The sequence below is a fragment of the Helianthus annuus genome, chromosome 1, assembly GCF_002127325.2.
Source record: "Helianthus annuus cultivar XRQ/B chromosome 1, HanXRQr2.0-SUNRISE, whole genome shotgun sequence".
In the NCBI taxonomy this organism is placed as follows: Eukaryota; Viridiplantae; Streptophyta; class Magnoliopsida; order Asterales; family Asteraceae; genus Helianthus; species Helianthus annuus.
This window is the reverse complement of record NC_035433.2, coordinates 13,575,897-13,598,531: the sequence shown is the minus strand read 5'-3', so window position 1 is coordinate 13,598,531 and position 22,635 is coordinate 13,575,897. Positions and strand designations below refer to the sequence as shown.

Here is a 22,635-nt window from a genome sequence, read left to right as displayed (position 1 = left end):
TCAACAATACTTCAAAAACCGGTTATTCAAAAAGATTTATTTCAAATCTTTTACAAACAAACTATGAATTCACTCAACTTTATGTTGATTTTTCGCATGTTTCTTTCTCAGGTTGCATTTCTAAGACAAGGCACGGTTGGAATAGGAGGACCATGAAGAGTCGAGTACTTAGTGGCGTTCATTTTCTAAAAGACTTAGATTGTTTGCTTCCGCTGTGCAATGAAGATACCAGTCCAGTCACGCCAATGCTCTGATAATTTCAGGGTTTGACACCTGTGTCCATCAAACCATGGTCCGGGCTGATTGAGTGCCAAAGAATAAAGGGCCTGCTCGATGTCGGTAGGCGAGTAGCTTGCATTATGTGCCTGATCAGGTCGTGGGCCCAAGATGCCTTGAGAAGTTTGAGTGTTGGGTCGTGACGGGTATGGGCCAGGGGGTTGGGCTGAGGTGTTGGTGTTGAGGAGACTAGCCCACTGTGAAGCAGTCCAGTTGCTCGGGAACACTACATAGGGGTGGGCCGGGTTCTGGGTTTGGTTGGTGTACCGATTGCCGCCGCGTCCCGAGAAAGAACGCCCGTGGCCGCGACCGCGACCGCCTCGGTTACGACCGCTGCGTCCCCTGTCAGACGGCTGGAAAAATGGGGTCTACGACATGGTCTGTTGAGAGTTGTTCAATGACGAGGTAGTAGTGGTAGTGGCGAGGGCAGTGGCTGCGGCTTGGGAACCCCGGGTGACCTGTCTCTTCTTCTTTTGTTCTTCCATGTTAAGAGGGGACCGAACCTCATTAAAATCCGATAGAGGATCACGATTTTGTAGAACGGTGGACATGCTGTCATATTGTTCAGTAAGGCCAGTAAGAATCCTGATAACTAGCATCTGGTCATCAACCGGAGACCCAACGCTCTTGAGCTGATCGGCGAGATGTTTCGCATGCTGGCAGTATTCGGCCATGTTGGAAAAATTTTCGAGCGATAGATTAGCAAATTCTTGACCGAGAAAAATGGCTCGAGTGTTTTTGTTGTCGTTGAACTCACTCTCGACAGCAAGCCAAGCGTCATGAGCAGTCTGACCTGGTTGCAGAATGATGTCAGAGATGGTGGCATAAATCCACTGGAGTACAACAGCATCCGATTATTTCCACAGGGTTTCGGCTACCCGGGCATCAGCCTCGGCTTTCGCAGCAGCCGTTGAATCAGATGGTTCTACGGCTGACTTGGTAGCGGCTGGTTTTGGGGATAGATGATCGAGCACTTCATAGATTTGACAGTGCACCTTGAAGAGGCTTTTCCAAGTGGTATAGTAGGTTGAATCTTTTTCAAGAATAATGGGGACATGTGTTTTGATGTTAGACACAGTAAGGGCAGGGTGAAGTTTGGACTCCATGGGAAAAGAAGAGAAGAAGGAGATGTCGACGAGGGCCGAAGAAAAGAGGTAACCGATCGGTGATTAGGGTTTTAGAGGGGGAGGATCGATAGGTATGATACCATGAAAGATATTGATTCAACTTGATAATTCTCATTAATTCAAAGGCAATATATAGTAGAAACAAATACAACTATATCTCCAACATTGGTGGAGATATCTATACAATCAATGACCAATATAATTTACTTAATATACAAGATACTATTATATATATATATATATATATATATATATATATGGGTAAATTACTTTTTGAGTCCATGTGTTTTATTGGTTTTAACTAGTTGAGTCCAAAAGCAAAAAGTTTAATGACCTGAGTCCCTATAAGCATTTTTCTTAACCATTTGAGTCCAAATTTCTAACACCATCCATATTTTCTATTAGTTTTTTATTAAAAGACTAAAATGCCACTGTATCTTCTACTTTACCCTTTAAAAACCTAAAACCTAAAAGTTCTGCATCTCATCTCCAGACCACCAGACCCCAAGTCCTTCTCTCTAAAACCCCCATTCTCTCTCTCTCTCTAAACCCCTCTCTCTCATCCCACAAACAGCTATGGCTCACCAGAAGAGAGAGAAAGAAGAAACCTTATCCTTATGCTCACCTCCGATCAATATCTCCGCCACAGACGACCGTAGATCTAATCTGAAGAACAACGCTGATGTCAGCCAACATGATTTGATCTGTGGGAAGGGTATGGGGGTGGTGCGGTGGTGGGGAGGGTGGTGATAATGGTGGAGGTGAGCTCAGCCTACATGATTTGTTTGATTTTTTAGTTAGAATTTGGATAATTTTTGGTTTTATCTACCGGACAACTTGGTGGGGATGATGGCAGTGCAGTGGTGGGGATGGTAGTGGTGCGGGGTGGTGGTGAAGCCGTCGACATGGTGGTTGAAGCCGTCGGTGATGGAGGGTTCTCGATTCTAAAACTAAAAACTGAGGAAATTCAAAACGAAAAGATAGCAGGACCATTCAATTCCATTCTAAAACTAATTACCCTTCTTCAGATCATCAATTTCTTTCTGCTTTCACTTTCATTTACATATTCTTTTCAATGCAACATACTCAGGTATTTTGCATTTTCATTCGATCATGTAAGTTTTTTGTAATCATTTTGATCTTATTTTTGTAACTTGCATTGAAAATCTTTGTAACTATTAGGCTATTGTTAGTTTATGTTGTTTTATCGGTGTACTTATATGAAAGGGTTTGGATGGTTGAACTTTTTTTGTTAATTTGGAGCTGGTTGTAGCATTGGGGCGGCGCGGTGGCGAGACGGTGGTGAAGGGTTCTCGACAATGGTGTGAGATGGTGGTGGTGATAGAGGGAAAGTGGTTTGTGTGTAGGTGTATTTATTTATTTATTTTAATAATAATAATAATAATAACAACAATAATAATATAATACAGGGGTATTTTAGTCTTTTAATAGAAAACTAACAGAAAATATGGATGGTGTTAGAAATTTGGACTCAAATGGTTAAGAAAAATGCTTATAGGGACTCAGATCGTTAAACTTTTTGCTTTTGGACTTAACTAGTTAAAACTAATAAAACACAGGGACTCAAAAAGTAATTTACCCTATAAATATATGTATATATATATATATATATATTTAATAGTTTAACATATTAAATCTATTTTACAATAGCATTGTTAATTTTACTAATTAAGTTTTTTTTAATTTGTTAATTCTTGTTTGTTTATTTGCATTATTCAAATCAATGACCAATAGATTAGTGGTTATTTTATAAACTTTTTAACACATTGACATGGCCCAGTATTTCTGTTTGTTAGGCCTTAACTGTTTTTCTAGTTGAGACTTGTTAAGAATATTACAGAAGGGTATTGTTAAATTAAAATAAGAACGCTTTTATTATGTTGTCGGTTATGTTCTCAGAAGGGGATGGCGGCGCAGTTTGTTGCCCGTCTACCTGCTATTCTTATGTAATTTGTCCTGATAATTGAAATGAAATATTATTTTCAAAAAAAAAATTCTTAAACATTTGGGCTATACTGAAACTTAATTTTCTCATTCTAAAATGATGTGTTATTCAATTAGGACAAATTGGTTGATTGAATTACTCACATGGATTATTTATTTTCATTTATTATTATTATTATTATTATTATTATTATTATTATTATTATTATTATTATTATTATTATTATTATTATTATTATCTGTATTATAATTATTATATGTGACCCATGTATCAATTCAACCATCAAACAAATACCAAACCAATGAAATATTGTATTTCATACTTGGGTTTTGTATAAATATGTGTATCATTTGCACATATCAAATCTTGTTCGATTTCGGGCTCTAAATCGCTTTCTGGAAGGTTATACGCGCACTGATGCGTAAATATAACCAGTTTAATGCAACAAACACTCTGTAATAGTGACATAGGCTTAACATACCTTAAATAATCTTTACATAACTTAGAAATACGTTTTGGAAGGTTTGGTGTGCCGAAATCAAGTTTATTCGCTTACAGAGACTAAATTCGACAAACTACGAAAGTTTGCCGATTTGAACTGTAACGGACCTTCCGGAACAAGATCATTAGTTAAACATACCGTAAATATCCTTTACATAGCTTAGAAATAGGCTTTGAGGGGTTCGGTATGCTAAAATAAACTTATTTGATCAATAGAGACTAAAAGCGTCAAAAGTGCATAAGTTTGCATTTTCGCGCATATCTTACGTCCTGAATATATCGGACATCCAAAAATTTATGTAATCATTAAAATATTTTATTTTAGTGATTGGCATGATAAAATTCCATTCGTCACGTAATTTGGATCGTTTTTACGTTCATTACGATTTCTGTCGTAATTAACCGAACAACGCAACCGTACGACCAAACGAACCGACATCCATGATGTTTTTGAGCATATTTTAAGTTCCCTATACTTTAACTATATTTTGAACTTTGAAATGGGGTTAACGGGGCTTAAAAGTGCAAAAAAAATCAAGTTTTACAAGTGCAGGGACCATTTTTGAAATTTCTGGCTGATATTTTTGGGTAAAGGGTTACCCCGGTGATTCTATATATTCACAACCAAAAAACATAAGTAGTGTAGTGAGTCTACACTAGTTCAATCATGAGACATGCCCCATGAAAGTAAACCCGAAAACCAAAACACTAAACAAACAACCAAGCAAAGGAACGACAACTAGACTAAACTCTAGAATCAGCCACCATCGTCGCCATCTTTATGCGCATGAATCTCCCATTCTTCAAGAATCTTCCGTACCCTCCCAGTATCCTTCAGTTTTGCACCCATCAACTTGTATCGCACTGTTTTTTTTTTTGGGTAAAGGGTTACCCCGGTGAATTTTATAAATCAATAAGCACAATTGTGCAACTGAACTGTTACACACAAAACCTCGGCATACCAAGGCAAGAAAAAAACGGCCAAAACAGACACAACCCAAACAAACAACCAACTAAACAACCCAGCTCACAACGAGCAATAAAAAACAAGCAAGACACTACTATTCAGCCTGGATCAATCTCTAAGTTTCCTCCAGGAATCTGCCATTTCTCTAGTAGTCGACGAAGGCCCGGTCTCCACTTGAACTGGAATGATAACATACGTAATCGAACTGTCCGAATAACCTCACGAGCAATCACCATGGGCGTACGATGATTGTTTGAGAACAACCTATTATTTCTTTCCTGCCAGACAAAATACGAAGCAGCTGATAGAACCAATCGACTGATAATATTTTCCGGCACTTGCAAGTTCGAGTGCTGAATCATCCAAGCCATAATATCATCCCAAGAACCATTTACACTCTCCATAGCCGTCCATGCCTTAACGTTATTCCAAACCTCCATAGCAAAAGAGCATTCAAAGAATAGATGATTCCTCGAATCTCTATCATAGCAACATAAAGGGCAACACATGAGGTTCAGATTTGAAGCACTTCCCGCTTCCCAAACCGACAATCTATCTTGTGTCTTTAATTTATTTCTAATTACAAGCCACATATGGAACGAATGTCTCGGGATGCAATGTTTAAACCAAACCATATTAACCCATGGGACTATGTTTTCACGATGCCGAATATTATTCCAAACTTCCCTAGAAGAGAAGTGACAGGAGTTACCATCAAGATCTTTCCATACCATTCGGTCTTGCCTATCAGAAAACATCGGAACCTGGACATCAATTAAAACAGGAAACATGTCATACCATGCAATCGGCCAACTCCACTCCCCATTCTGCGAGACCAAATCGGCAACCGTAGACTGGAGATGGAAACCCGCATTAGCAATCCTTCTCGGGCTAATAAATCTGCTCAAAGGCCCCTGATCACACCACATATCGCTCCATACGTTTGTTCGAGCACCGTTACCAATAGAAGACCATAAGAACGGCCGGAGTAAGCTGCGAATAGCAAGAAGCTTCCTCCAACCCCAGGTCATACGACCTCTACTCGGGACCTCCCAAAAACTCTTGCCTTTAAGCTTATACATATGAATCCACTGCACCCAAAGCGATTTCCTATTAGTAAGGACACTCCAAACATGAGAAGATAGGAGAGCCTTGTTGACATCAGAAATACATCTAATGCCCAAACCCCCTTCATACTTGGGCAAACAGACAACCTTCCAAGCAACTTTGGCCTTTACAGACTGTTGTGTGGAACCGGCCCAAAGAAAACGACGCATACATCGTTCCAGATCGTGAACAATTTTAGCTGGAAGCATGAACACAGTGGCCCAATAGATATGCATTGCAGAGAGGACAGAACTAACCAACTGAAGCCTACCAGCAAAAGATAAAGATCTGGTCATCCAATTGTCAATCTTTTTCTCCATCTTATCGACTAAGACTTTACAATCTTTGTAATAAAGCTTTGTTGAGATCAACGGAACTCCCAAGTAACGAACCGGAAGCGATCCCTCTTGGAACGGCATAATATTGAGAATTTCCTGTTTAATATTACGAGAAACGTTACCAAAATAAACAGTACTTTTCGGCAAACTTGGAACCAAACCCGAAACACCTGAAAACATCTTAAGAGTGTCCCGAAGAATCCTCACCGAAGCCGCATCCCCATTCGCAAACAAAAACAGATCATCAGCAAACGATACATTAATAATCTTCTGCTTTTTGCAATGAAGATGAAACCGGAATGCATTATTTGAATTGGCTGCCCTCTTTAGTAACAACGAAAGAACCTCCATAACCAGAGTAAACAGGTAAGGCGAAATAGGATCACCCTGTCTAAGCCCTCGTTTCCCTTTGAAATAACCATAAAGGTTACCATTAATGCTCAAAGAATAAGACACACTCGTGACACAAACCATGATCCATTTAACCATCTTCGGGTGAAACCCAAAGGCATGAAGGACGTCCTCAAGAAAAGACCAGCTCACTGTATCATAGGCCTTTTGAATGTCAATTTTAAACGCACATCTGGGCGGGCCACTGTTCAAGTGGTAATTATGCATAAGTTCCTGGGTAAGCAGAATATTATCAGTAATCTTCCTTCCCGGCACAAAGGCAGATTGATTGATGTCAATAAGCCGATCCAAACTACCTTTAATCCTTTCCGTGAGAATCTTACTAATGCATTTATAAAGAACGTTACAGCAAGAAATCGGCCTGTAATCCGTGACTGAATTAGGCGATTGGGTTTTCGGAACTAGAGCAATGATAGTGTGATTGATTTGCTGAAGCAACTTCCCATTATCAAAGAAATCCAGAATCGCTTTCGTTATCTCCTCACCCACAATCTCCCACGAGTTTTTGAAAAACGCGGACGTGTAGCCATCCGGCCCTGGGGCTTTGTTTTCTCCTATAGAAAACATGGCATTTTTAATCTCTTCCCGCGTAACCTGCCGGACCATATTACTAGCACCATTCGAATCAAGGACACTAGAAAATAAATCATCATTTACCAACTTGCTTACATGGTCTTGAGTACCCAGAAAGTTCGAATAATGATCAACCAGAACCCCAAAAACATCGTTCCCATGCGACCAGTTTCCATGAATATCTTGAATGGTATGAATTTTGTTGCATGCATTCCTCATTTTCACACAGTTATGGAAGAATTTCGTGTTGGAATCACCTGCCGCAAGCCATTCTGTCTTAGCTTTTTGCTTAAGAAAGCATTCTTCATCATACGAGACGGTATTGAATTCCTGAATACAACGAGCTTCCGATTCACGCAGAACCAGGTCAAGCGGGTTGTCATCTATAGCTTTCTGGATGGCATCCAACTGCAATCTAACCTCCTTCACACGGTTGTGGAGATTACCCTGATCAAAAAGAAGGCGTCTTAAAGGAGGCTTAAGAGCCGTCAACTTCTTAACCACCGAAAACATAGTTTTACCCGGAATCTCCTTTACCCATTCCTTGGCCACGCATGGAATAAATCCCTCCTTCCTCGCTATAAAGTTAGCAAATTTGAAAGGCTTAGGCCGATTATGGTTAATCGGAATCAAATTCAGAATGCATGGCGAGTGATCAGAAACCCGATAGGGCTGATATAAGACAAAAGCATCTGGAAATAAATCAAGAAGCTGAGTGTTACTCATAACTCTATCGATCTTTTTCAAAACACCTACTCCATTTTTCGGTTTTTGGTTCCAAGTGAAATGAAGCCCATGACTTTTAACATCAGAAAGTTGATTGTGTTGAACACAATCATAAAACTCCCTCATCCCAATCGTAATAGTAGAAGGCCCAGCTAAATAGTCATCCATTGACAGGGCTGAATTAAAATCACCTAGCACCACCCACGGTTTGTCTTGGATGAAACACTTGTGTTTACAAAGATCATCCCACAAAGCCCTTCTATCTTGGTAATTATTTTCAGCATACACAAACGAGCAGAACAGGATTTTATTATCAGATTTTAAACGCATTTGCACATGAACTACCTAATCCGACTGGGCTATCACCAAAAGATCCACTACATCCTTGTTCCAACCAACAATAATTCTAGTACCTCTAGAACAGCAGCTCCCATTAGAGGTCCAGTCCCACGATCTAAACACCCCTTTACAAATTCTATCAAGTTTACTAACATGCACATGAGACTCCAAAACGGCACACACCTGGAGACGATTTTCAGAGATAAGTTGACGAACCTCTCTTTGTTTCAGGGGAAGGTTCAACCCCCTTATATTCCATGCACCAATACTACCCATGGACACCAGCTTGACCGGGAGTGCTTGCCCCCTCAGATTTTTTGTTACTAGTACCAGCACACATAAACTCTGATATTTCCGTTTGAAGATCATCAAAAACCCCATCATCCTCGTTAGGAACTCGTATCGGCTCATTTTCATAGCTCAGGTCCTCATATGGAGTTCCCTCCGAAGCATTGTCACTAGAAAGCGCAGCAAACGAATTCTGGGTCTTAATACTACTTTTATTGTGACCATTACCTCCATTACCTTGCTTACTGTTACCATACTTGTTCAAAAATTCATCATCTTTTTTGGTTCCGGATGAACTGGCACCCGACGAACCATTACCACCCGACAAGCCATTCCCACCCGACGAGCCATTACCACCCGCCGAGTCATTACCACCATTAGCATCCGTACTCATAGCAGCCCCAGGAATAGAAGATTTTTGCCTATAGACAAATCTGGCCTTTTGCTTCTTTTGTGGAAATCCATGTTTAGCCGTTTTCCTTTTATCAGTCACAAAACCATCCTGGTCAATAGATACTTTTTTGGACATCTCCGGTTGTACCTTCGGACAAGATAAACCATCATGGCCAAAAAGACAACATTCAGCACATCTTTTAGGTCTCCATTCGTATTCAACCTTGATTTCCTCCATAACATAACCCTCTTCAACCAATTTGGGGACAGCTACAACTATATGATCTTTCAACTCCTTATCCGCTGAAATTTCAATCATAGCACGAGCGAAACTCGTCCTCCCCCAATTATCAATACACATATCAGCAGTGTAATTATCTAACCTCTTCGGGATCCCAATCTTCGAAGCCAAAAGACTCAGGCCATCATCAGTGTAAACAGCAATAGGAACGTTATGAAACTTAACCCAAACAGGGACCGATTTGATGCCATCCTTTCTGAGTGTAACAGCCGGGGTCCATACATTGAGAAATAATGGAACTTTCCGAATGAGCCAAGGACCACCTTCAAGGACCTTATTCATTCCTTCAGTCGAATCAAACTTAAAAAAGAAGAACCCGTTGGAGTTCATCATAGCCTTAGAGAATCCATATTTGTTCCATACATTTTTAGCATAGTACTCTACCACCGGAAATGGAAGTCTACTACCCAAAAAATAACCATACAAGACATTTTCAAACCTATCCTGCACTTTCTGAACCGCTTCCTTTGGGATGACAACATCAGCATTCTCCATCACCTCGTTGGCCTCAATCAACCTAAAGTTCACCACCCTTTTAACTCCACCCGAAGATTGAAGCTTATCAGCATAAGACACCGGCTTAGTCACATTCTCACTTGAACAGTTAGTGTTAGCAACCGGATTCTGCACTGGCACAGTTACCTTCTCCAGTTCATCAATAATGTTGATTACCCTTTGCTCATTCCGTACCATACCTCGTCTAGGCAACAACGGGTTACCATCAATATTCAGAGGCTTCGCAAACATTGGAGTTTTATCTTTCAAATCCTGAACAGTCAACGGCTTCGAGCTAATAAACACGTCCCCATACATTCTTTCAGAAAAAGATGTATACCCTAAATCCTCCATTGCATTAACGCTGCTAGGGTTTCCCACACCACTACTCTTGACAGGTAATGGCGGGTTACCCCTATCATCTTTGGCCAAATTGTCACTTGGATTCATACAGGAACTTAAGCAGCAACTATCACCACGGTTATCTAAAGCATGCAACGTAAACAAATAGCAAAAACCCTAATAGCCGACAAGCACCAATACCTGAAAAAATCACACACACCCGAACTAGATGATTAACTAGAAGCAATTCAGCAAACCCTAATCCGCCACCACTCCAAACCATGCAACGGAATCCAAGCAAGAAACCCGAGCAAGTTGGCAGCAAACCCTAGCAATAAAACGAAACGAAAACAAACCCTAAACCTGATTTCAAAAGATTAGAAACCACGGTAGAAGTCTAGAAACCTTACTCAGAAGGATCGACAACACCACAATTGCTAACCCAGATCAATCAAGAATAAGATCAGATGAACAAGAAGCTAGGGTTTCTTAGTAGTCGCCAAAATCGCCCAGAGCCAATCCCTGTTTCCCTTGTGCTATTATATTGGGCTGTATCGCACTGTTTTTATAATAACATCGCTAACAGTCTCCGGAGGTCTTAGTTGATTTTTAAACAACCTTGCATTCCTCTCTTGCCAAATGTTGTATGCAGTAGCCGCAACTAGAAGCTTAGCAACATACGTATCAGCCCTCTTATGATGAGGACGAGCACAAAGCCAAGTAACAATCTCCGACCATCTTGGGCAAACCGAGTTCATCCCTCCTCGATCTCGAATTTGCGTCCACACCTGAGAAGAGTACTTACATTCAAAGAACAGGTGAGGATGAGAATCGAAATCCTCAAAGCACAATAAACAACACATCATGTTCATGTTTTTTCGACGAGACAGATCCCATTGCAGAATTTTATCCCGCGTAAGTAGCTTACGTTTCATAATCAACCACATCATGAAGGCGTGCCTCGGAATACACTGAGCGAACCACACGATACTACATTGAACTTGGTCCATTTTTGAGATTTGATGGTTTTAACCATGGTTTTGCAATACCATGGGCTGGTATTTAATGGTTTTTACAATTCTATGGGCACATGTATACGGTTGAGATTAAAGCACGTTATTCGACGAACGATCTTAATGGTTCCATGAAATCTATAAATACCCCCATTCATTTGTTGCAACTCACACCTTTGAATCTGATTTCATCTCTCTAACTTGAAGTATCTACTTCATACCTGAGAGTAATCTGATCAAAGCTTCCGTTCTTGGACTCGTTGAAAGTGAGCGTTAAAGTCAAACTATGTTTGACTTTCTGCATTGACCAGTTTATGGTCAATGCGAAGTTCGTTTGAACTTCATAACGTGAGGGTAATCACAACAGTTATAGTCCCTAGTGACTACACCTACTGATTACCACGTTATCTAAGCTCAGTGACGAGTCGTAGTTTCGGCCAAAATGCGTATTCTTGCGTATTTTGTAACCAAACTACTTTTGGGTATCAAGACCCTTTGTCTTGATACCAAACCTGTTTTCAAACCTCGTTAAACATGTTTTAACATGTTTAACTCGTCACTTTTAGATTTGTGCTTATTTAGGGTCGTAAAGGTAAGCGATCTAAACAATCTCTTATACTTTCGAACCCGACCTGTTTGGTCGATAACTATGATCCGACCAAACACAGTAGGTGACCATAGTTGTATAGGGAATAACCTTCCGAGGTTATACCTTATGGTCACTTCATTTAAGTAGTTGTATGATAGGTAGTATATATGCCTTAGGAAAATTACCAAAATGCCCTTTTTGCACCAAAATTCATTTTAAGCATATGTCACATAATTTTTGACATCTAAACTGATTAGGCAACATAATTAGACATGTTAAGGCATATGTTACTTGTCATAGGACTAGTTAGGCGGTCCGAACGCGTTTTACACGAACGACGCGTTAAAGTAGCGTAAGCTACCTAAACGGGTCGTGATGGGTCGTAAGCACTTAGGTTAGGTTTCATTTTAGTATGTAGGTTTTGTTAAACCATATCATATGAGTTCCAACACTCATTTGGTTTAACAAACCTCATACTATCCGATCTCCCGTTTTAGGTCCGGTTATTTATGTAGTTATCTATATAGGGTGCCGTTTGATTCCGTGATCCCTCTAGCTTTGCTTGGTTGTTGTTCAAGACTTCTAAGCACCCTTAAGTGAGTACATAGTCCCATCTTTTACTGTTTTCAAACTGTTTTGGGGTGAAACACATGTGCATACTTGTTACTTTCGTGTTTTCATGTTTTTATATCATATACTTGCTATGTTCATTAGTACACTATTAGTACATGATTTCATTATGTTTTGCTACGTATGTTTACTTAGAATGCTAGCACATTGTTTTACATTCATTTATTTTGCTATGTATGTTTACTTAACATGCTAGCACATTGTTTTACATTACATTTCTGCTATGTATGTTTACTGAGTATGCTAGCACATTGATTTACATGACTTTTTCTGCTTTGTATGTTAACTTAGCATACTTAGTACATTGTTTTACATTGCATATGTTCTCGTAACATATTGACACATTGTTATACATCTCTACCTTGTATGTTCACTTAGCGTACTAGGTACATTATTTTCATAAAACATGCTTAACATTTGGTATATCATTTGGTTTGTTTAACGGAACTAAATTACATTCATTAACACCGATCATGCCGCTCGGTAGTAGGTAGTGGTACCATAGGACTTGACAAATCCCATTCCTAAAACCCTAGGTTTGTTTGGGTGGAAGGAATGACCGAATCCGAAAACATTTTTCTTTGATAACCTTCACTCTAAGGTTATCTGTCTGTCTCAAGGCTTGAATGTAGGCGTTTAACATAACTGCATAGATGTTGTATCAGTAAATCATGTATTATCTTACAAAACATAACTTTTGATTATATTTTATCAAATGCATTATTTTGTACATTACTTTCTTATAGGGTTGAATAAATGCTTTTAATCAATAAATGCTTTTATTCTTTTTTGGGTAAGGGTTACCCCGATGAATTTTATTAATGAACCAATAAGAACAAAGGTGTGTCAAAGCAACACACCAACTAGGCTTGGCATACCAAGCCTAGGAAAACAAACAAACAACCAAAACAACCACACAACATATCAAGTACTAGACTCAACCACGGCCAACAATACGACCGAAACAAAATCTAAACTAAACAACTACTAGCCCGGAACAGGATCATTGCTGTCATTAATCTTCCAGATGCTGAAAATCCTTCTCCTAGCCGATTCAAGCCGAAACTTGAATCCCATCAGTCTTAAACGAACTGAGCTTTTAATCCTCTCCGCAACTTGTATCTCCGTCAAATGAGATGAGCTAAAAAGCCGACTATTCCGCTCTTGCCAAACATAATAGGAAGCCGCAACAATTACCAACTTACAAACGATATCATCCACTTTCTTAGACTTGGATGATTGATCAATCCAACCCATTAAGGAGTTCCATGTATTGTCAACACTATCTAAATTCACCATGCTCTTCACATTTGTCCAAACTTTGTTCGCAAAGGCACATTGGAAAAACAAATGATCTCGACTATCTCTTCCCTTGTTACACAACGGGCAGCACATAAGGTTAAGGTTTGTGGCACTCCCAGCTTCCCAAACCGCTAATCGATCCTGAGTCTTCAGTTTGTTCTTAATAACCAGCCACATATGAAAAGAGTGCCGAGGAACACATTGAGAGAACCAAACCATATGAGCCCAGTTCACAATATTATCCCTATTTCGAATCGTGATCCATATTTGAGCTGCTTCAAAGTCACCAACATTACCATCCAAATCTTTCCAAACCAAACTATCAATATCATTTTCAACCAACTGTGGAGGTTGAATAGTTATTAGAACCGGAAACAAATCAAACCAAGCTTGGGGCCATCTCCAATTCCCATTCGCATCAATTACATCCGCAACCGTCAACTTCAAATTAAAACCTGCATTTGCTATAGCACGAGGAGTAATAAATGAGCGCAACGGACTTACATGGCACCAATTATCACTCCAAACATTAGCTTGCAAACCACTTTAGAGCAAATACCAGATGAAGGGTCGCATAATACCCCGAATGGACAATATTTTCCTCCATCCCCAACTCATACTACCCCTACAAGGAATCTCCCAAAAATTCCTCCCCTTAAGCTTGTAGTCATGGATCCATTGCACCCAAATAGAGTCCCGTTTACTTATAATACTCCAAACATGTTTGGCCATGAGCGATTGTTTCACATCCGAAATGGATTTAATGCCCAACCCCCCCTCTTCTTTAGGTAAACAAACATCTTTCCAGGCAACTTTAGCACGAATTTTACCCTCCGAACCCGCATTCCACAAAAATCTACGAATTCTTTTCTCTAGCTCATTGATAACACGAGTGGGGAGCCCAATATATATGCAAAGATGAAAGAACCGAGTTAATAAGTTGAAGCCGACCCGCAAATGATAGAGTCTTCGTCATCCAATTAACAATCTTCTTATCCATATGCTCAATAAGCACTTTGCAATCTTTAAAGCTAAGTCTGGAAGAAATGAGCGGGACCCCCAGGTAACGAACCGGTAACTCACCCTCCTGAAACGGCATGATATCCAGAATTTCCTGTTTAATCAGCTGGGGAACATTGCAGAAGAAAACTATACTTTTCGCATGGCTAGGAACCAAACCAGAGATATTAGTAAATGTTTCAAGAGCCTGCTTAACCTTTTTAACCGAGATAACATCACCATGCACAAAAATAAAAAGGTCATCAGCAAACGACACATTAATTATTTTTTGCTTGGCACAATTAGCGTGACATTTGTATGGAAAACTGGCAGCCTGTTGAAGCAAAAGAGAAAGAACCTCCATGATTAAAGTAAATAAGTAAGGAGACATAGGATCACCCTGCCGAAGCCCTCGTTTGCCTCTAAAATGACCATGAAGATTACCATTAATGCTCAACGAGTACGAGACTGTAGTAACACATGTCATAATCCACCCAACCATTTTATGATGGAACCCAAATCAATTCAACACCTCTTCGAGAAACGACCAATTAACCGTGTCATAGGCTTTCTGGATATGAATCTTGAAAGCACATCTAGCCGGACCCCTATTGAGGTGGTAATTATGCATTAGCTCTTGTGTAAGTAATATATTATCAGAAATCTTTCGCCCTGGCACAAATGCAGACTGATTAATGCTAACAAGAGTTCCCAAACTACCTTTTAAACGATCCGTGATGATTTTGCTTATGCATTTATAGATCACATTACAACAAGAAATCGGCCTATAATCTAGAACTGAATCAGGAACATCTTTTTTCGGAACCAATGCAAGAATAGTGTGATTAACCTGATTTAGAATCTTTCCATTTTCAAAAAATTGCAACACCGCATCGGTAACCTCCTTGCCCACAATCTCCCACGCATGTTTAAAGAAGGCCGATGTATACCCGTCAGGCCCCGGGGCCTTATCCTCTCCAATACTAAACATGGCATTTTTGACTTCCTGACGAGAAACTTGAGCAACCATTTGATCTGCAACCTCCCTACTCAACACATTAACAAAGAGATTATCCATGTTAACAGTTTTAACCGTACCATCGAACCCCAAAAAATCCTTATAGTGCGAGAGTAAAGCATCAGCAACATTATCACCTTCATGACGCACTCCCAACCGGTCCGTAATACTACATATTTTTCTACGAGCATTTCTGGCTTTCACAGAGTTGTGAAAAAACCGAGAATTAGAGTCTCCCGCACAAAGCCATGTTACCTTAGATTTCTGTTTTAAAAAACACTCTTCGTCACAAGCCACTGAATGAAAATCTTGAAGGCATTGAGTCTCCATTTGTCGAAGCTGAACATCCAACGGGTTTTGATCAATTCGGCTCTGAATATCATCCAAAGATTTCCTCAACTCATTTACCCTAGCATGTAAATTACCTTGGTTGAAAAGAATCTTCCTCAACATAGGCTTCAAATTCCTCATTTTCTTCACAACAGAAAGCATAGAGATACCTTCAACTGTTTTAACCCATTCACTTTGAACAACCTCCTTAAATTCAGGTTTCGTTACAATGAAGTTCGGAAACTTAAAAGGTCTCGGCTGATTCCCATTAGATGCCACGGTTCTTAAAATGCACGGGGTATGGTCAGAAACTCTAAAGGGATGAAACAAAGCAAAAGCATCCGGAAAATTATCAATAAAAGAAATATTACCCATAATTCGATCAATCTTTTTGAGGATGCCCACCCCACTCTTCGGCTTTTGACTCCAAGTATATTGCAGCCATGAGCTTTAATATCAAACAAATCAGCTTTTTGAATACAGTCATTAAATTCACGCATACCAATAGACGACTTGGAAGATCCGAACAAAGAATCTTCTATATTGAGAGCCGAATTAAAATCTCCCATCACCACCCACGGCTTATCATGACAGAAAGCCCTATGCTTACATAAATCATCCCAAAGGCGTCTTCGATCCTGATACTTGTTTTCAGCATAAAAAAAAGAGCAAAAAAGGAGCTTTTTGCTATCTTTAAAAATAACCTGAACATGCATAAGTTGGTCTGATTGAAACAGGACCATAACATCAAACACATTTGGATTCCAACCAAGAATAATCCTTGTACCCCGTGAGCATAAACCCCCATTAGACGTCCAGCACCAATTACGAAACACATACTTACACACTTTAGCCAACTTAGAGACATCTACATGAGATTCAAGAATAGCGCACATATCTAGCTTGTTTTCAGCAACAATAGAACGAACCTCACTTTGTTTCAGGGGCCGGTTCAAGCCCCTAACATTCCAAGACATTATGCTACCCATTTAAACCATTCAGATCAGGAGTGCTTGCCCCCTCAGAATTATTATGCTGGTTATTAGTCATAAACTGTGCCATCTCAGTCGGAGTAACCTCCTTCACCTCACTGTCTTCGTAGACCGATTAGTCTCCACATGCAACCTAGTGTCTTTGTCAACATCTCCGGACTCCTCTCCATTACCATCCACTCCCGCTAAAACTTCAAAAGGATTCCCTGTTTTAATATGACTAGACCCCGCGCTATTATTTTGCTTCGTACCTGAAGTACTCGCACCCGATTTATTTGGTTTTGGCTTGTAGACAAACTTTTGTTTTTGTTTTTTCTGCCCAACCCCAAACCTAGCAACCTTTCTTTTATCCGTGACAAACCCTTCCTCATCCACCATTACTTGCTTTTGGCTAACATTAACATTCTTAGGACAGTTTTGGTCATTATGACCAAAAATGCAACAAGTAGTACAATGATGCGGTTTCCATTCATACTCAAGTTTAACTTTTTCCATGATAAAACCATCCTCTTCCAGCTTCGGTATAGCAACAACTATCTGGTCCTTAAGAACATTATCTGCACTAACCTCAATCAAGGCTCTAGCAAAGCTGCTCCTACCCCAACTATCCGCACACATGTCCGCTGTGTAGCTATCCAACATTTTTGGAGTTCCAACTTTCGACGCCAACAAACTCAAACCATCATCCGTATAGATAGAAATAGGAACATTATGCAGCTTAACCCATATCGGAACAGATTTGATTCCTTCTTTTTTCAAGCTGACCGAAGGCGACCAAATGTTAAGAAAAATAGGGATTTTACGAATCAGCCAAGGCCCACCCTCAAGAGCTTTATTCATACCTTCCTTTGTATCAAATTTAAAGAAGAAAAATCCTTCAGCGTTCATCATAACTTTAGCCAACCCAAACTTTGCCCAAACATTTTTAACATAATAATCCACCACAGGAAACGGCAATCTGTTCCCCAGAAAATAGCCAAATAACACATTCTCAAACCTGTCTTGAACCGTTTTAACTACCTCCCTTGGAATAACAACATCCGCTTCCTAATGAGTCTCTATTGTATCCAGCTTCCTGAAATTAACTTCACGATTAGACTTAGAGTTCATCATCACCTTTTTCGCATAAGATACCTGGTTCTCCCGGTTGTCTTGTTGTTTTTCAGCATAAATGTTCTCAACCGGAACCGTTATTTTCTCCAATTCATCCAGAACGTTGATAACTCGAGGCTCATTCAGATTATTGACAACCACTCCACGTCTTGGTGCCACCGTTTTGCCATCAATATTCAGAATTTTACTTCCCAAACCCTTGAGCATGGTCGGCGGCTTCCCATATACATCACGGTAATCAGCATTCAAAGATGGTTTCCCAAAAATTTCATTAATATCAGGCGGTTCGGAATTCATCTTCGTAAGAAACTAATCACATGCAGACGTAAAATGGCTAAATAGAATACGGAACAAACCCTACTTAGCCGACAAGGAACAAAACCCCAAGCGAAGCAATATCAAACCCTAATCCACCAACAAATCAATACCTTGATGAAAAAATAGTAGCTAATCAGAAACCCTAATCCGCCACCAAATCCAGAACATGCAACGAACCCAAAAACTAAATCAAGAATCAACCCAAGCAAATTGGCGGCAAACCCTAGCAAGAAAAACGAAACGAACAAACCCTAAACCTGATTTCAAAAGATTAGAAACCACGGTAGAAGTCTAGAAACCTTACTCAGAAGGATCGACAACACCACAATTGCTAACCCAGATCGATCAAGAATAAGATCAGAATGAACAAGAAGCTAGGGTTTCTCACTGATCGCCAAAATCGCCCAGAGCAGCCAAGAATAACTAGTCTGCACTTTTTTAATAAATGCTTTTATTCACTCTACACAACATTTGTTTACACATTACATGATTTACATTTGATGGTTTTTACATAAACATATGACATTTGACTATACATAAGCATTTTTACATTGATGGTTTGTTTTGGTAAGTGATTTAAATAACGAGGCGTGTGTAATGTGTTAAAAGCATGGTGGATACGCCGTTGGTACTTCCTATATATAAGTGCTTTTATAGTATTACATATCGTAGCGTTATTTAAACCATTTCAGTACTTGACTTATTACATTTTACACAAATAACATATTTTCACTAAACATTTGTTTTACAAAACAACTTATTTCATACAAACTTATTTTTACTTGGTTATTCATTTAACCTTACATTATTCTTTACATATCATCTATTTTATCATCGCTTTTCAAATAACTTTTAAAAGAAAACATTTTACAAGGATCATGACTAACTTTTCTTAAACATTTTTCTTTAAACTTATAAGTCATGAATCCAAAATCAATAAAACCTATGTATCTCACAGGCATTTTTATGCTGACGTACCTATTTTCACATGTGTTTCAGGAAATGATGCATAGGATTGATCAAGATACACATAGGCAGACTTGGGCCTTAATGACATTAAAAGATGCAAGACTAGTTAATAATGTTATGTTTCTTTGTTGTTAAGACATTGTAACTCTTTAAATCAATAAAACAAAATTTCAAATTTCCATGTGTTATGAAACAATGATTCTGTTACAACACTCCCCGATGTTTCCACCACGATTTGTTGTTTTACGTGGTCGGGGTGTGACAGAAGAGTTGGTATCAGAGCTCATGGTTATAGGGAATTAGGTTATTAGTAATGCCTTGACCTAGTCTATAACCTTCCTAGGACCCTAACGCGAGTTTACTTGCGTTTAGTCATAAAACAATACCGTCACCTATCCTTAGGCGACAACCACAACAAGAACATAAATTTCAGAACCGTTTTGAAAACCAATCATCTATTCTAGGATGATTGATTACTAGGTTTTGAACCCTCTAAGTTTTCAAATCTCATCAAAGTTTGGGTCTTTTGATGTGAACACATGCAAACTGGAAGGGTGAATGCCTGTACTCTGAGTTTTCTGTCTAAGGCTAGAGTGTTCGTACAAATCCGCAGAATCGGACCAGTCACTCTTACCTGGGAACTCTTGGGTTGAGTGTTCACTTATAGGCAAGCATGTCTTCAGTGATACATTAATATGACTCATTTACTTTGATTTGTCGCCATCTCATTTGTTTGCCTTAGGTAACAAACAAATGATCTCAATTCTTATGCATTGCCATTCCGTTTTGTTTATCCGATAACATTTCACTTGTTTGTTCCTATATCTTTCATTTTCTTCTAGAATCTCTCTTCATCTCAGCAACGGTCAAATGTCCTAGCAAACAGCCAAATTTGCCCAGCAAATAGGCGAAGTAATTCTGAAATCTGTGGATTTAGGTATTGCCATGTCTCGTCTCAACAATGAAGCCACTCAAGAGTCACCGAAGGAAGCAGAAGTCAAGCCTGCACCAAAATCAAGGAAGCGTAAGGCTTCGAAGAAACCCGCAGCGGGTGCACCTAATCAAGCTGGACCTAGCCAGGTAGCAACGCCACCAGCTAGGAAGCCATACTTGGGAGCAACCGTCATCATTCAAATCTCATACCCTGCATCAAATGTACCCACTGTAGACAATGGGGTCATTTGGTTGGCATATGCCGCTTAGCTATTCGAGACAAAGCTGTTGCAAACCTTGCTGTTGCTCAACCTCCTGCCAGGAAACCTTATGTCGGTACTACACTGATGTGCAAAAAGTGTAATGTACCTCACCGTGCTTACCTGCAGTGTCGTCTGTGTGCTTCATGTGGACGAACTCGGTCACCTGGCAAATGCTTGTCATTTCAACCCAATCCAAGGTGGTGCAAACCAACCCCAAGTCATCCCTGTTCCAGCTCATTTACCATCTGGTACTTGGTACAACTACGGCGAGACGAGCTATTTCAGGAGCAAGTGAACAAAGATTGTCAACGCAAATCTGACCCACGGATGAGCATTTGGCTGAGTATAAGATGTTGGTGTTTTAATCTTATGCTTTTGTTTCTTTGTTTTTTTCTTGTAATTTGAAACAATCTATTTTGTCTATAAATAAATCGTTGATCACAAATTCTGATATACAAGTGTAGTTACAAGTGTGTATGGCATTTCCCTATAATACCTACATTAAGGAACTATGTTCCTTACAAACTACTCTTGTAAATTTCCCATTCTTGTGTTTGCTCACGATTCCCTTGGAAAATTCTAAGCACTCGTTTCATTCTAAGAAATGAAGTACAGAAAATAAAGTGACATTTTGAGTAATCGTGCTTTTGCACATCTGTGCCTTTGAATCCTTGGTTAGATAACTAAGGGTATTTTCAATCTCATACCCATTACGTTCTGATTTTTTTTCAACATGCATAACATAAGTTTTCAAAACAACCTTCATGATTTCAAAAACATTTTATATATAGTTCGAAAACATTTTTAATATAGTGTAATTACTTAACATATCAAATGCATGATTTCAAAAGCATTGTCTATGTTTTCAAAAACAACCTCCATGATTTCAAAAACATTGTCTATGTTTTCAAAAACAACCTCCATGATTTCAAAAATATTGTCTATGTTTTCAAAAACAACCTCCATGATTTCAAAAACATTGTCTATGTTTTCAAAAACAACCTTCATGATTTCAAAATGTTTCATATAGGAACTCTCTCTCCTTTAGGCGATTTTCTGTTCTTCACCATGAATCCTTCAGTTTTTTCTTCGTAATCTTATGTATAACAGTCTGTGATTAGAGTTTTGTTTGCAAATCTCTATAACGAATTTGTTAGCATTAGTGACCGATCCAAAAACTAGGATTTCTTGTTCCTTCAAATCGCTGCCTTAGTAATCTTATTGATTCTCTGGTTTATTACCCTGGTTGTTATTGATTGCGGTTAGCTGAGACTAATTTAGCTAGATTGATACTCTGGGTTAATAGATTAAGAGTTGAGATCGGATTCTAGGGTTTAAAGGATTAGGGTTTTCTTTTGGTTTTTCTGGTTGTCGGCTGGTTTCTTGCTTGCTGATAGGGTTTTCTTGGTCTTGAGGTTTCGGCAGTCTTGTTTTTTTGAGAGAGGTGATCTTGTCGGCTGATTAGGTCTTGCTGTGATCTTTGTCGGCTGTGTAGGGTTTTACGTGTGCATGTGAGAGTTGATTGGCTGCATGGAGAGGAAGAGTGATTTCGATCCTGATCCCGATGGTGGGGGTGCAACGCCTGGTTCAGTGCCGATCAGAGGAATAGGGTTGAGGGTAACAAATATAGAGGGGAATAACTTGATACTGAGGCGTGGAATGTACTCTACGTCGAATACCTCCATACTGGATGGATTAACAAGCATCTCAAAACCTGTTGAAAATATTTATTCTGGTGCTTCGAAGTTTCCGAGTGTGCTGGTTGGGGAGATTGGCAGCATGCCAATGGGGAATAACGATCATGTTGATACAGGGTCAGGTGCTTCATCGTCTAAGGTGCAGCAGCCGGTGTCATATGCAAATGTTCTTCAATCAAGGAAGGAGGAGGTACGTGTGAACTTTAGGAAGATGGAATCGGCTGAAGTCTTGGATGGTGCTGAAGTGGTCATCCCGATATCCTCAGTCAAACAGGTAACGGAGAGGTTCTCTAACACGTTGTATGGTTATTTTTTGGGG

General features: G+C 39.5%; 1 protein-coding gene across 1 annotated transcript; it reads right to left on the bottom strand.

Moving 5' to 3' along the window:
- Positions 1-644: 644 nt before the first annotated feature.
- On the bottom strand, positions 645-1,382 carry LOC110940898. Its single transcript, XM_022182496.1, has 2 exons — positions 1,155-1,382; positions 645-1,109 (listed from the first exon to the last, which is right to left on the bottom strand). Exons 1-2 carry the CDS (start codon positions 1,380-1,382, stop codon positions 645-647), a joined length of 693 nt encoding a protein of 230 aa, XP_022038188.1.
- Positions 1,383-22,635: the final 21,253 nt, after the last annotated feature.